The sequence below is a fragment of the Coenobita brevimanus genome, chromosome 1, assembly GCF_032717465.1.
Source record: "Coenobita brevimanus isolate Jiangsu-jjx chromosome 1, ASM3271746v2, whole genome shotgun sequence".
NCBI classification, from domain to species: Eukaryota; Metazoa; Arthropoda; class Malacostraca; order Decapoda; family Coenobitidae; genus Coenobita; species Coenobita brevimanus.
This window is the reverse complement of record NC_136954.1, coordinates 47,801,961-47,818,870: the sequence shown is the minus strand read 5'-3', so window position 1 is coordinate 47,818,870 and position 16,910 is coordinate 47,801,961. Positions and strand designations below refer to the sequence as shown.

General features: G+C 43.2%; 1 protein-coding gene across 1 annotated transcript in view; it reads right to left on the bottom strand.

Annotated features, from left to right (window-relative positions):
- LOC145396489 (glutamate receptor 1-like) overlaps window positions 1-16,910 on the bottom strand; it is a 584,166-nt gene that overhangs the window by 525,617 nt on the left and 41,639 nt on the right. The window contains exons 3-4 of the mRNA XM_080269888.1: window positions 8,986-9,037; window positions 7,717-7,844 (exon numbers count right to left, since the gene is read on the bottom strand). Coding sequence (XP_080126014.1) covers window positions 7,717-7,844; window positions 8,986-9,037 — 180 coding nt within the window. The remainder of the gene's footprint in view (window positions 1-7,716; window positions 7,845-8,985; window positions 9,038-16,910) is intronic.

Here is a 16,910-nt window from a genome sequence, read left to right as displayed (position 1 = left end):
TACAGGATGCCGAGGCAAAGTATGCAGAATAAATCGATAAGGAAGAGATGTTACGAAATGTTCCAAAGCCACTTAAAGTACGAGAATATATCCGAAGAGAACAAAATATGCAGTGAAGTGTGTGTGTGTGTGTGTGTGTGTGTGTGTGTGTGTGTGTGTGTGTGTGTGTGTGTGTGTGTGTGTGTGTGTGTGTGTGTGTGTGTGTGTGTGTGTGTGTGTGTGTGTGTGTGTGTGTTTCTAATTTAACACAATTAATACACTTCACATATATTCCTCGTCTTGTAGCAGGTGCATATCTTAGTTGGAATAATTACCTCCGTTTAGTTATTTTAATAGGAGATAAATTCGATAAACGTTATGCCATTCTATCTGCATAATGAGACTTAATATTATAGAAAGCAAGGGGTGGATAAAATCATAACCAACCCCAAATAACCCCACTTAGCCGCTAAAGTGCCTCAGTAAAGGTGATTATTTTTGATTACGTTTACTTGGGTTCATATCTTGAGATGAAAATCATTACCAAGAAACTGACTCGTCTGGGTGTAACACACACACACACACACACACACACACACACACACACACACACACACACCGCGGTGCACCTCAATGCTCACAAATCACTAAGAATTTATTGCACGTTCACACACACACACACACACACACACACATACACACACCGCAGTGCACCTCTATGCTCACAAATCACTAAGAATTTATTGCACGTTCATACACACACACACACACACACACACACACACACACACACACACACACACACACACACACACACACACACACACACACACACACACACACACACACGTAGCATATTGTTCACCGTATACATATATATGTATAGCCTATATAATACTAACAGAGACAGGACATACCTTCTGCTGTGACTCAAACTTCTCCCACAAAGGACCCTGTCCTCTCAGGAAGACAGTGGTGTTCAGATGGTGGAAATGTCTCCCTTACTAACCTTATCCTGGCACCTTCCTCCTTCTGACCTTCTATGGATCGCCAGTACCAGTGCAGAGCCTGGGTATGCAGCGTGACCGAAAAACAACCAGTGCGAAAAACTGCAAACCTATTCATTCGCCTTTACCTTTGAAGCAATTAAAAAGAAACTAGAAAGCGCTGTGAAATCCGGGTACATAATTGTCTTTACGTGAATGCATAATTTTTAAGTTAATATCTTTAATACTGTTAGGTTTTACTTTTGATCTTTTTACAATACACTCGATCCACCAAATCAACGCCAACCTGGATATCAGAGCCCCCTACTTAGGAATTCTTTTTTCTTCTCATCACATATGCGTCAGTACAACCGTTATCACACCTTCACCCTTATCACCACATCACATACACACTTACAGTATATCACCAGATCACACTTACATTCATATCACCATATCACACCTACACTCATATCACCACATCATACCTACATTCACATCACCACATCACGCCTACACTCATAACACCACATCACACGCAGGCCTACACTCATATCACCACAACACACCTACGCCCATGCCACCTTACCACATAATACGCAAGAACATTTGCTTATGGATAAGAGATCAATATAAGCTTTCAAGGTACTTCAAGTTGCTTGGAGATAGTGTATTGGGTGAAGAACTACAAAACTTGTGCAACAGTAAGTATGGTGAGGGAAGGAAAAAATAAAAACCCCTTAAAGTGAATGGCAAGATAGAAGTTGAGACCCAGTGAAGAAATAGTCGTAAAACGCAAAAAAATACTAAATCAAATGTGACTGAAGGATCACTTTTGGCTAGTTAGTAAAATTATGTGCTAGAATGAAGCACTCTGATTTGACATTAATGTTGGTTGAGTCATGTGAAGATGTGTGTACATCAAAGGAATTACTACACTGTGCACAAAAATTATCTGACGAATGATATTCAAGAATACCCTGTTTTTTCGACGAAAAGTTCTAATGATAACAAACTTCCCTGATCACGAAAGACGTTTTAACAAGACCACACAGCTGATCTGGGTGGGGAGCAAACTAACATATTTTGCTCTCTTTCTCCACCCCAGGCAACACAGTGCTTTGGGCTGTACTCTAGTTGGCATGGGAGGCTTCGTAACACATCTTCCTAAGCGATGTACTCCGCATATTGCATAGTAAACATCGACTTTTTCGGTATTTTTATCATTTTCATATCGACTTAGTTTGCAGCAGTAACATACAAGAGGATACTGAGGTGAAATATACAAAAAGATCTATAAGGAGGAGATGTTACGAAAAATCCACATTCTCAGAGAGAGTACGACAATTTATCTGAAGAGATTAAAATATGTAAAATCGAATATATGTGTGTTTGGGGGAAGGGGACAGGAGAATCTGGAGAGAAATATTGGGAAAGTGACTACAAGTTTAGAGGAGAGGTACCATGGGTGCTAAAATGAGAGAGAGAGAGAGAGAGAGAGAGAGAGAGAGAGAGAGAGAGAGAGGTAAATTATGCAATGCTATTTTAGAGTAAATACCATGTGTGTGTGTGTGTGTGTGTGTGTGTGTGTGTGTGTGTGTGTGTGTTTCTAATTTAGCACAGTTAGTACATTTCACACATATTCCTCGTCTTGTAGCAGCTGTATTTCTTAAATGGAATTATTACCCCCCCCTGGGGGTAGGGGGGTTTTCAAGAATACTCCCCCAGTATCCCTGCTTGTCGTAAAAGGCGACTAAAAGGGTTGGCGGAGGGTTAGTGCCCCTCCCCGGAAAACAACTAACTAAAAAAACAAACAAGAAGCCTCGGACAAGGACTGACCAAACGTTGACGACCCAGGACCGGACAAAGGACTTGGTAATGAGTACATGGAATGTAAGAGGAGCGAATGATGAGGTGAAAGAGAAAGAGATTGTCCAGGTGCTTGAGGGTGCGAAAGTGGATGTATGTGGAATAACTGAAACAAAATGGAGAGGAGAAAGTGTGAGAGAATGGGAGTATGGATGGGGTATATGTGCAGGAGTAGGTGAGAATGAGAGGGCAAAGGAAGGAGTATGTATAGTTGTGAGTAAAAGATGGAAGAAGAGCATAAGACAGTATGGATCAGTTGGGTCAAGGATTGTGTGGGTAAAGTTGAAAGTTGGAATACAAATGTGGGTGATTGTGTGTGTGTATGCGCCAACGCAAGATCGTGCTAGAAGAGTGAGAGAAGAGTTCTGGACAAATGTGGAAGTGTGCATGGAAAAGTTTGGAAGGAATGAGTGAGTGTTTTTGATTGGTGATATGAATGGTAAAGTTGGGAATGTGAAGGTGGATGGAATAGTTGGTGAGTGGGGTGTGCCTGCTGAGATAGATGAGAATGGGAGTGCGTTAATGGACATTTGTGCTGGGAGGGGGTTGGTGATAGCCAATACCCTCTTCAGGCATAAAATGATCCACAGGTATACATGGCGAGTGATGAGAAGGGTGGGTGGTGAACTGAATGAAAGGAAGGCAATGATTGATTATGTGTGTGTGGATGAAAGGATGCGAAGATGTGTAAAGGATGCAAGAGTGTATAGAGGTTGGGGGAGTGGACTTTCTGACCACTACTTGGTGGTGGCCAGAATTAGAATGCAAGTAAGATGGAGGAATAGAAGAAGGGAAAGACGAGAGGAAGGAGTAGTTGCAAGGAGAGTGGAAAGGTTACAAGAGGATGAGAAAAAGGCAGAGTATAAGAGAGAAGTGGAGGAACGATTGGGCAAATATGAATTGGAGCAGATGGCAGACGTGGAAGGTGTGTGTAAGATATTTACAGAAGAAATATGTGCAGCATGTGATGTGGTGTGTGGAAGGAAGAGAAGACGGAGGGGGGTGCAAGGAACAGCGTGGTGGACTGAAGAGGTGAAACAGGCTGTGGCACAAAAGAAGAAAGCATACAATGAATGGATGAGAAATAGGGGCGTGGAAGAAGTTGAGAGGCGGAAGAGAGAGTTATATGCAGAAAGAAAGAGAGAGGTGAAAAGATTAGTAAGAGAGAGTAAGAAGAGAGTGGATGAGGAATTTGGAAGGAATTTGAGTGTAAAGTGGAGGGACTGTAAGAAAATGTTCTGGAGAGAAGTGAAAAGAGTAAGACAGGGTGGAAGTGAAGTTAGCAGGGGAGTGAAAGATAAAAATGGTAGGTTACTAGTGGAGAAGGGAGAAAAAGTGAGCAGATGGAGAGAACACTTTAAGGAATTGTTGAACGTAGAGGATGGAAGTAATGCGAGTATAAGTGGCTGGGGAATGGCTGGGAGAAGGAGGGAGGTGAGAAGACAGGAAGAAATCAGTAGGATAGAAGTTGTGGAAGCAATGAAGAAAGTTAAATCGGGGAAAGCCCCAGGAATTGATGGAGTGTGTGGTGAAATGCTGAAGCATGGGGGGAGAGATAGTAGTAGAATGTATGTGGAAGATGTGCAGATTGGCCTGGGAGGAAGGTAGAGTCCCGGAGGATTGGAAGTCAGGTATAATTATTCCCTTGTACAAAGGAAAAGGGGAAAAAGAAGTGTGTGGTAATCATAGGGGCATTTGTCTTCTTAGTATAATAGGAAAAGTGTATGGTAGGATACTTATAGACAGAGTTAGAGAAAGAACAGAGAAATTAGTTGGAGAAGAACAGGGAGGCTTTAGGAAGGGAAGAGGTTGTGTAGATCAGATATTCATTCTTAGATCTTTAGTGGAAAAGTTTCTAGAGAAGGGAAAGAAGTTGTATGCGGCTTTCATGGATTTGGAGAAAGCATATGACAGGGTGGATAGACAAGGATTGTGGAAAGTGTTAAGAATATATGGAATAGATGGGAAGTTGTTGAATGCTGTGAAGAGTATGTACGATGGTGCGAAGGCTGCAGTGCGTGTGGATGGTGAACTAAGTGAATTTTTCTCTTTGAAAGTTGGTTTGAAACAGGGATGTGTCATGTCTCCATGGTTGTTCAATCTGTACATGGATGGGGTAATAAAAGAGGTACAAGGTAGGGTAGTGGATGTTGGAGTGGCCATGGTGAGAGATGATAGTGTTTGGAAACTCCCTGTACTGTTGTTTGCGGATGATACTGTGTTGTTGAGTGAAGACGAAAGGGAGTTGCAAGGCTTGGTGGATGAGTTTGAGAGAGTGTGTAAGAAACGGAACCTAAAGGTGAATGTAGGGAAGAGTAAAGTGATGGTCTTTGAGAGAGGTGAAGTTAGTGAATGTACAGCGAGGTTGGATGGTGAGGAAATGGAAAATGTGAGTACGTTTAAGTATTTGGGTAGTGTGATGAGTAAGGATGGAGGTTTGGAAGATGAAGTGCTTGAAAGGGTACAGCAGGGAAGAAAGGTTGCTGGTTCTTTGAAAGCAGTGATAAGAAACAGGGAAGTGAGCATGGAAGTGAAAAAGTTACTACATGACAGTATTGTGATACCAACTCTAACGTACGGAAGTGAAGCTTGGACATTGTTGGAAGGACACAAGTCAAGAGTGAGAGCAGTGGAAATGAGTTATTTAAGAGGAGCCTGTGGAGTCACATGGAGAGACAGGCTGACGAATGAGGATGTAAAGGAGCGTTGTGGTGTGGATGTGGATGTGATAGGAAGCGTTATGAGGAACACACTGAGGTGGTTTGGCCATGTGGAGAGGATGGAGGGTGAAAGACTAACGAAGAGAGTGTATGTGAGTGAGGTGGAGGGGGGAAGAGGGAGGGGGAGGCCGAGGATGAGATGGAGGGATGGGGTGGAGAGGTATATGAGAGAGGGGTGTGTGAGTTGGGAGCAGGGCAGTGAAATGGTGGGGGACAGGGTGACTTGGAGGCGATTTGTTTGTGGCCACCCCAAACGGGATTGAGGCGTCTGGCAATAGATAGATAGAAAGTTAGTTTAACAGCAGATAAATATGAAAAACGTTATGCCATTATATCTGCAGCAATGAGACTTAATATTATAGAAAGCAAGGGGTGGAAATGATCAAAAGCAAACCTAAATAACGCCACTTAGCCGCCAGATTGCCTCAGGAAAGGTTATTATTGTATATAATGGTTGCGACTATTAGGGCTCATATTTTAATGTCAAAATTATTAACAAGAAACTAATTCATCTGAGTGAAAACACACACACACACACACACACACACACACACACACACACACACACACACACACACACACACACACACACACACACACACACACACACACACACATTACACCTCTCTGCTCACAAATCACTAAGAAATGTTGCAGGTTCTCACACATATTCACTCACAGCACCAGAACTATCCCTAAATAGGCCTAAACCCACTTAGCCGCCAGATAGCCTCAGCAAAGTCCCCTCCGACTCTTCCTGTTCCTCCTTCCTAATCCCTATCGTCTTTTCTATTCTTCCTTCTCCTCCTTCCTCCTCCCCACTTTCTCCCTTGCCCAACTTCCCCCTCTCCCTAAAAATGATTAATGAAATATTCACCTCTAACCCTTGTTCTTCCATCTTGCTCCTCCATCATTTTTCCTCTTTCCAGTTTAATCCGTACTCACTCCAATATCACTGTCATCATCACGTAGCCAAGATGCCGACACATCCAGTAACCTTAACAAACATCTTTAGGATTCCCAAACACATGGCGTTTTAAGCCTTTGTCTTAGAGCGTTTCTGTTCCCAATATCACCGCCCAAGATGTTAAAACATAACATGCGAACACGATAAGCTAAACTACCTATTTCTCCCTATTCTTTCTTCGTTCTTCAAATGGTTTGTCTCTAAAACAACATATGCAATTTTTTTTTTCTTTTGCGGAGAACCTTCGTCTCCAGCAGGTTTGATTCTTGAAAGACGAATTCTTCGCTCTTTCCGTAAATTCAAGGACAGATGTATTAAACTACATTTTACTTCGTGACAGCCAAGGTCCCGCATACCCTACAGAGGTACGTTGTCCAAAAGCCCTCGTTCTTTTCCTTTTTTTTCTTTTAATCTAGGCAACTAATAAATAAATAGATTTTACAAAAATGTATGAAGATGTAGGGACGGCACAGTGAAAAAAAAAAAAAAAAAAAAAAAAAGAGAGAACAGGAGATAGAGACGGTATAAGCACATGTGACCCAATCCCTGAATTATTTCATTATTTTTTACTGCAGTATAAGTACCACTGTTGTGTAGCAGGTATATAAGTGTAAGTGTACTCTGGAAGAAAGGTGCCCTGGATGTTATGGTATTACTAATCATTTACCATGCAATACATCAAATTTACCATTAAGAAAAAAAAAAAAAAACGATTTTCCATGCGCCACTACTGCCACCACTTTTTCTTTCCCAGTGTCGTCACTTTACATTCACTATTTTTAACGAAATATATCTTCATAATTCATAAACTTGTAAAATAAAAAGCAGTATAAATATAATCTTTAGCTACTCACATCTTCTGGGAATTAAGTAGCAGTGAATGGCATCTGCAAGGCGTTGACGTAAGAAAATGAGTACCGTAGCCCTCTTCCTCTACTCCTTCACATCATCTCTCTTCATTCATCGTCATATACTTACAGTACCAATTCTCCTCCTCCTCCACTTTTTCCTCCATTTTCTCTTCCTTCTTTCTCTACCTTTCGTCCTTCATGTCCTCTACTACACTTCTACCTCTTTCCTCCTCCTCCTCTTCCTCCCTTTCCATTCCCAGCCCCATCTTAAGATCACCTCCCCCCGGTACACAATATCAACACACAAATTCAGTAACAGGTAAATAAGTAATGCAGGTACTCACATTTTCCGGGAACCAGGGCGTAACGAAGGGCATCTGGAAGGTGTTGGCGTAGGAGTGGAGCGTATCGAAGCTGTCAGGCTGGACCGACCCGACCATCGCCCACACAGGCCGCGAGAACTGACGGCAGACTGGGGGAGAAAGAGGAAAACTAGAGTAGCAAGTGAGAATCATCATTATCATCATCATCATCAACATCGCCATCATCACCATCGTCATCATCATCATCATCATCATCATCACCATCATCATCTACAACAATATCATCATCATCATCATCATCGATATCACCATCATCATCACTATTACCATCACTACCACCATCATCACTATCATCAGCATCACCATCACCCTCATCACCATCATCATCATAACCTCTTTCCCACTCAAAGATGGGGCGGGATAGTGACCAGAAGCAAATAAGATAAACAGGAACAAGAGGTCAAAATTCGAGGCGGTAGAGAGGTCAGAAGCAAACTTAAAAAATAATGTAGATGTGTGAACTCAGTGACTATACGAGACCAAATCCTCATCAGGGCAGGTAAGAGAGTAATGACCCAACACACACACCTCCTTATCTTATCTACCTACCCTCCTCACCTTAACTTATCATTTCCTCTCTGAGATTTGCCTTTCTACATCCACAGGAGGTGTCCAAGCCCTTAGTCTCTTGCGATTTATTTTCCATATCACTCCTTAACATTCCCTTGTAAGACCCATTATATCGTTTGAATATCGATATTGTTTGGACCAGTAGCGTACATGGGGACACTGAGGGATAACGTGTTGAAAAAATCGCTAAGTTAGAGGTGTTACGGGGTATCCATGGCCACTTAACTTTCTTTGTTAAGGAAACAGTAACTTAAACTCTCCATATGCAGGTCACAGACTCTCTCTCTCTCTCTGAAGTGCTAACTTATTCTCTTTTGCCCTGTGTCTGTTACGTGCTGGGTGTGTTTTTATTATCACCTGTGTGTTTTACCTGCAGGAACACGTACGTCTGTACTGTGCTGTCTGTTCCGATGTCTTTGTGTTACGTGTCTTTCTTGTGTCGTTTCTTAGGAGCGAACTTGGATTCTCTCTCTCTTCTATGCCTCTTATGCAGAATAATAAAAATAATGATAATAATAATAATAATAATAATAATAATAAAAAGAAAAAATACCGTTGCTGTTGCTGCTGCTGCTGAGACTACTGTTACTACTACTACAACTACTACTACAACTACTTATATTAACAATAACAATTACAAAAACTGTTCAACGCACAAACTTCTTTTCCCTGGCTGGCTATACGACTGATCTAAATCTAAACCCAGGTTAAACTGGAAAAAAAAAAAAAACATTAAAATAATGCACAAAATTCAATAAAATAAAGAAAAAAATTGCTCTCAGGCCTGAACCTCACAAATGTTTATGGAAATGGAGTTTGCAGGAGTGGGGGCAAATATGCGAGTACATATATAAATGGTGGCTACGAGTGGATGGCAGGGGGATGTGAGAAGGGAGGGGGAGGGGGGTTGCGAGATGGGAGGTGGAGGGTGGATGCGGAATGGGTGGGGGAGGGGGGATACGAATGGGAAGGAGGGAAGAGGAAGCGAGAGGTGGGAGGAAGGGAGGATGGGAGAGGGGAGGGGTATTGAGAAAGGGGAAGGGGAGGGGGATGAGAGATGGGTGGGGTGGAGGATATGAGAGGGAAAGGGGAGGGCGAAGGGAGTTGGGTGAAGAGGGAGGTGACAGGGGGGAAAAGTGGGGGTGAAGGCTTGAGAGATGAGAGGGGAATAAATGGGGTGGTGGGGGGTGAGAAGTGGGGAAAGTGGTGATGAGGGAAGGGAAAGAATAAGAGCTGGAGGGAGCTGCGGGACAGGAGGGTGGGGGAGGGGAAGGAGAGGGGTAAGAGTTGAGAAGGGAGGAGGAGAGTATGAGGAAAGGGGAAAGGGTAAGATGGGAAGAGGGGAAGTAGAGGAAAAGGGAACAGGTGAGATGGCACGAACAGACGGGTGGGGAGGGGGGGATGAATGAAGAAGGGGAGGGGAGAGGAGCCTGGGGGAAAAAGGGAGGTGGGGAGAGGGAAGGGAGCTGGAGGGAGGAGAGGGGAAAAGGGGATAGAGATTATGGTGGCCTCTCTTCATTTTCATCCTAATATAATATTCAATAAGCGCACACACACACACACACACACACACACACACACACACACACACACACACACACACACACACACACGAATGTTGGCCACTGCTCGCTGCTGAGGGAGAGAGGGACGAGGGGGTGAGGTGGACAAAGGGAAGGAAGAAGAGAAGAGAGGAGGGATGAGTGGAGGGGGGTGGCAGGAGTCACAGGAAAAAGGGGGAGTGGGAAGGGGGAAGTCCAGTAAGGGGGGAAGAAGAGGCAAAAAAATAAAAAATAAAAAAGGTGAGTGTTGTTTCAATCTCCTCTCTATTTTCCCATTTAATCCTCCATTAAACAGATTTATTGACTTAAATATTTGCACATATATACATAACTGTACACATGATCCTTATGCATCGCGCTGACGGAGATGGGGACGGGAAGAAATACAGGGTAAGGGGAGGAGAGGAAAGGGAGGAGGGGGAGGAGGAAGAGAGATGAAAGGAGAAGACGGGAGGTAGAGCAGAGGGCAGATACTGCTCTTCCAAGTCACCAGGGAGTTAATTATACTATACCCTTTTTTTTTTCTTTAATTTGGCCTAAAACTGCCATCTATCCATCTTGAATGCTGAGTTTTAACAACAGAATAACACTGGAAAATGCTAGTCACGAAGAAATACTGTGAAAAGAAAGTAGAGCCATGGTAATGTTTTATTCTGCCACTGAACTACGTGGGACAAGTTGCAAAGGACCCAAATCTGGGCCAAGTTAAGGTAAAAGGGATTTAGTAACATCATTTTAAGAATCCCATAACCACAATCAATTAAATACACTTGTTGCCAACCTTAAAACTGTATAGACTTTCATTATAACTTGGTCCACATTTTTCACATTTTGCTACTTAATTCACGTAGCTCAGTGGCAGAAAGAGACAATGCTACGGCTCTTTATCCTTTCCATAGCACTTCTTCGTGAACAGCATCGTATTCCAGTGTTAACCTACCGTTACAACTCAGCATTCAAGATGGAGAAACGGCAATTTAAGGTTATGTCAAAGTAAAAAAAGTTGAGACATGATCCCACCATGACAGGGCTATCCTTTTGAAAGCTTTCGACGCACTTTGATTTACTTATGCAAGCTGAACCAAACCCATATTATTCGGGTGAAGAAAAGTCGAGCATTCCAAATATACTGTGGCAGTTTGGGCCATCAGACTTTTATAATTTATCTCAAATGAACAAAATTGCTTTAAAGCAGACCGAATCAACAAACTAAATGTGGCCAACGAAGGCCAGTAAGTTAATAAAAAGGTAATTTTTTTTCCCCGCCATCTCCCAACGAATTTATTTAGCTTAGTACAGTATAACAACCTCACCCGTAGTAGGGGAGGCGTGGCTCAATCGGTAGAGAGGTGGCCTGCCGTTCTAACGGACCCAGGTTCAAATCCCGGCCGGGGTAGGGAACAGTTTAAGGATTTGAATTTCATTAAATCAGGCTTTACTGATCTACCAGAAGACTCGCCGACATGTCGTAAAAATACCCCCGCTAGTACCAATACACCAGTCCTGTATGAGACAGCCCTAGCATGTATTCAATATGGACGGTGGGTGTTAGTGCCGAAGTGGTGACATGTAGAGGTGTATGGTATGTAGGAGGACTGCTGGGCCTTGATAGCAGGCTGTGAAGCCTATGCCCAGAGTCGGACACATTAAAAAAAAAAAAAAAAGTTGAATATATGGCAGCCTTAAAAAAGCCCTTCAATATGAGCGGCTGGAGAAGGGCACCTTCACGCGGTGGCACTGACAATGCTGAACGGATCCGTTGTTTGATTGTACAAATGCTTCTCAACTCCCTCCCATCCCCTGAAAGGAAGACGGTGCACTGCATGAAGAGGGCCACTTCCGCCTGAAGTCTATGGGTTCACATTCAGATGAACCTGGGTTCCTACTACTACTACTAATACTATTACTACAATTAATGTGAAAGGCTATTCTTAAGATGAATAAAAGCGTCTCGTAGCAGTACAAATGCACTTAAAAGGAGGTCACCCGTATTCTCGTCAGGTATGGAGGCGTCCTAGTACCACTGTCAAAACGATTTATACTCGTATATAGATATGGCTGGTTAATATCCTCTTTTATGTTATTTATGCACAGTACAACGATACTGGAAGGATTTACATAACACAGAAGACGACGGTAAACTGCGATAAGCAAAATATATCGCTTAGGAAAATGTGTTAGGGAGCTTCCTTAACCACTGAGAATACCAGACAAAGAGTGGGCGATTTTAGCTACCACTCACCATACTTCTTACACGACGATCTCCAACTATAAAGACGAATAAAAGCCTCCGTTGGTAGCAAGAATAAAACAGGTGACATTCCAGTCGTCCCTTGAGGTTTATTGAAGAGAATTTTAATCCAGGCTACAGTTAATCCACCCAGTAAAAATTCTATCCTACCCAAATATAATCGTTAAGAGGAAGCCAATATAAAATGGAAATGACGCCCCGCTGTTTCTAGCCAAGTCCTGTCAGTTTTATGTAGCCTTAAAGAGGTTTATTATGCTGTCTTACTGAATGAAGGTATATTTAACCCCATCATTTTCTGAACTCCATCCTACTCTGAAAATGTTTTAGTGACAGTATGAGTAGAATGAAAGCAACATTCCCTTTTCCCTCCGTCATTCTTTCTGCCTCTTTCTCCTCTTCTTTCCTGCTCCCTCTACCCTTTCTCTTTCTCTCTCTTCTTCCCATTCATTAATTAGGCCAATCCCCACCCTAGGCTCTGACACCCTTCATTATCCTTCGCGTATCTCTCTTGTCCCCCTTCCCCCCCCCTCTCTCTCTCTCTCTCTCTCTCTCTCTCTCTCTCCCTTGTCCCTCTCTCATCTCCATCTTGCCTCCCTTCTCTCTGATCACTCTCCTCCCCCTTCACTTCCCCTCTCCCCCCTCTCCTTCCCTCCCTTCTCCCCTCTGCCTCGTCTCTTATCACACTATAATTCCCTTATTTGGGGGCATCGTTAACCACTTCTCAAAAAAAAAAAAAGGGGGGGAGGGAGGGCGTCCTACGAAAACTGTCTGGTGGTAGCAAGGGAAAATGGCCCACTTTACTGCACAAGTTAGAGGTAGTTTTGTCTAATCACGGCATTCCTGCTTGAACTATATTAATTTATTTGTATAGTTATTTTATGTATGCCTTTCTAATATCAACATAATCCGAATCAAGAGCACACAATAGAATTTTATATTGTAACAGGCAGGATAAATCGCTAAAGAAGAAGTGTTACGACAGTCCCCATGGCAGTGAGAATACCCCCCCCCCCCAATGGCTAGAGAGAGGACGCTGGCTGGCTACTCCATGGACTGTGTCGAGTGAGGGGAACTGATCTGGGGTGCCGAGGGAGATGACCTGGGATGAGAGGGGGGGAGATTAATAGGGGTGAGGGGTGATTTATTGGGTGGTAAGGCGTGAAATGGGGTGGGAGTATGGGAGGAGGTGATGTGAAAATTTGTTGGGGTGAAGGGAATGTGTAAGGGTATGAGGAGGGTAGAAAGAGGGGAGGAAGTGGTAGAAGAGAGCAGATGGGTAGAGGTGAAGTGAGTGGAAGGGGGCGTGCAGGGGTAAGAGAAGGGGAGCAAGAGGGGAGGAAGGGGTAGAAGAGAGAATATGGGCAGGGGTGAAGTAGGGGGAAGAGTGAGGGGAAAGTAAGAGAGGGGAGAAATGACACAGGGTAGAGGTGTGAGGAAGGGAAGAAAAATGAAGGGAGGGGTAATGGGTAGGGGAATGACGGGAGGGGTAATAGGCAGGGAAATGGTTGGAGGGGTAATAGGTAGGGGAACGGTTGGAGGGGTAATGGGTAGGGGAATGGCTGGAGGGGTAATAGGCAGGGAAATGGTTGGAGGGGTAATAGGTAGGGGAATGGTTGGAGGGGTAATGGGTAGGGGAATGGCTGGAGGGGTAATGAGTAGGGGAATGGTTGGAGGGGTAATGGGTAGGGGAATGGCTGGTAAGATAATGGGTAGGGAAATGACTGGTGAGGTAATGGGAAGGAAAGTGAAGGGAGAGGTAATAGATAGGTGAGTGACTGGAGGGGTAATGGGTAGGGGAATAATGGCAGTGGTAATGGGTAGAGGAATGATGAGGGGTAATGAGTAGGGGAAAGTGAAGGCGAGGGACTGGCCTACGGGAGGGGAAGTACGGGAAGGAAATAGACGTGAAATGAAGGGTGGGGGTGAAGGTGGAAATGTAAGAGATAGAGTGAAAAAGGATATAAGTGCGTCAAAGGAGGTGGTTCTGGTGAGGTGGCTGGAGTCAGGGGGTGGGATGGCTGAGATAAGATAAGGGGTATTGGAACGACGTGAGGTGAGGCTGTCTGGCCCTCAGTTGACGACAGAAAGCTTAACTAAATTATTCTCGTTACTGAAAGACGATTTTTGTCTCAGCTTACATGTGGCCAGTTCTCGTCCATAAAAATCTCTTGAAATCCTTACACGACGAAATATCAACTTTTATTCCTTCTATTACTAAATGAATTTTTTTTTTCATCGTCATAGTAAAGAGGTTATCTTAATCATAAACATTCAATTAATGCACATTTCGGGTAAGACAGGTTAAATGTATCGCGTATCGAACCTGAACTGAAAAAAATAAAAAAAGGCCAGTGAGTATCGTTTTCTCTCATACACTCTCTCCGAACTTGAGTGGAAAAAGTGTCCTGACATTTTATACATTTTTTTAAGCTAATGGTGATTGAATTTGATCCGTGTTATGAGAATTATACTAAAAATACGTGTCGTTTTCGGTTTCACACTAGAAATATTAGATGACAGAACTTTAAAAACTTACTGGTATTTTTTCACCTATCTGACCTTAGACTTTTTCGACTTCATCTTCATCTTTTTTCAATTTATTCGACTCTGGACATAAGTTAGGTAGCCCGTTTCCAAATTCTAGTTATCTGCCTATAACACACCAATCAAGGGGTGGTGCACTGCAGAATTTTGGGTTTATTTGTATTTTCTCCCACTCGACACCAGGCACAGTTTACGTAACCCGTTTCAGAGGTCCAGTCACCCACCTCCGACATATCAACAAAGTGCTGGTTCTCTGCAGCTCTCACTCGTCATCCTGGCACTTGGGCACTAACACCTACTGTCTCTTGTGTATTACAAAATTGATACCACATTTCAATCTGGTATTACGGTATCAGTGGTGGTGTCTTCATGGGTCGCATTTTAAGTGGCAACAATGATGTCGAAAAACTCTTCCTTAGCAATTTATTCCGCGAATTACATCTCACTATCCTCTTACATGTTACTGATGTAAATTATGTCGAAATTAAAATTATATAGGCATACAAATGAATTCTAAGATGCAAAAGAATCCACAAAGACCAGGATGCTACGAAGCCTCCTATGGCACACTCGACAAGGCCCTAAGGCATGTCGGTGGGCTGATACGAAAGACCAGTTAACAAGACGGTATCCACTTTCAATCCACCACCCACAATACAACCTAACTCCTTCACTCCCAGGACGTATTATTATTATTATTATTATTATTATTATTTACTTTACTACTGGTCTTACTAAACGATCTGATTCACATTGAGTGTCCCCTTAGCAGTGAGGCGGGTAATGAAGGATATATATAAAACCAATACTGTTCTCAAACTCTTTCCTACGTTGAACAAAATTGTGTGGAAACAGCTTCAAAACATGGAAACAGCTTCCTCGGCCTGAAGGTATTTATAAATTTTACGTAATACAACAGGGTGTCAAAAAAAAAGTTACTGTGCATTAGTAGATACCGGTACTAACACATTCCACAAACATCTTACAGTGCCACATCCCCAACTGCCACACCTCATACCGGAAACACCTTGCACTGCCTCATCGCACAATGTCACATCTCACACTGCAACAATTCATAAGCCACATTCCAGACTGCCACATCACACACTGCCACATCTCACACTGCCAAAATTCAGCATCTCACACTACCACATCTCTTACTGCTACACAACATACTACCATATCTCACATTGCCACACCTCATACTGCCTCATATTACACTGCCGTACCTCACTCTTCCACACTTCACACTGTTGCACCTCATACTGCCACACCTTATACATATTGCTATAACACACTGACATACCTCACACTACCACATCTCATACTTCTATACATAATACCGGCATATCCGACACCGCCACACTTCATTGTACAGTATTTCGAGCTACACCTTACACTACCACACCACATACGGCCACATTTCCAAATACCACACCATACACTACCAAATCTCACACTGTCACATCACACACTGCCATATCTCACACTATCAGACAACAGACGTCCAAATCTCTCTCACACTTCACACTACCACATCACACTACCAGATCTCACACTGTCACACCACACACTGCCATATCTCACACTACCACACCACAGACGTCCAAATCTCTCTCACACACTTGACACTATCACATCACACTACCAGATCTCACACCGTCAGATTACACACTGTCATATCTCACACTACCAGACCGCAGACGTCCAAATTCCTCCCACACTTCACACTACCACATCACACTACCATATCTAACACTGTCAGATCACATACTGCCATATCTCACACTTCCAGACCACAAACGTCCAAATCTCTCTCTCACACTTCACACTACCATATCACACTACCAGATCTCATGCTGTCACATCACACACTGCCATATCTCACATTACGAGACCACATACGTCCAATCCCTCTCACACTACACACTACCACATCACACTACCAGATCTCACACTGCCACGCAACGCAGGGTCACAGCATACACTAATACGTACACCAGACAGTGCCACATCTCACCACCTTACATCATACTACTACATTTACCTACATATACCTGCACTACACTCCACTACACTCCTCCTATGCAAGCTTTTGTTCTGTGTTATTTATGCAAACTCTGTCGATATTAATACAACAATTTTTCAACAACGAAGAATTTATTATTGTGTAATGTGTAAAATATATGGTCACGGAAGAAATATTACAATCTCTTAATTTCATGACA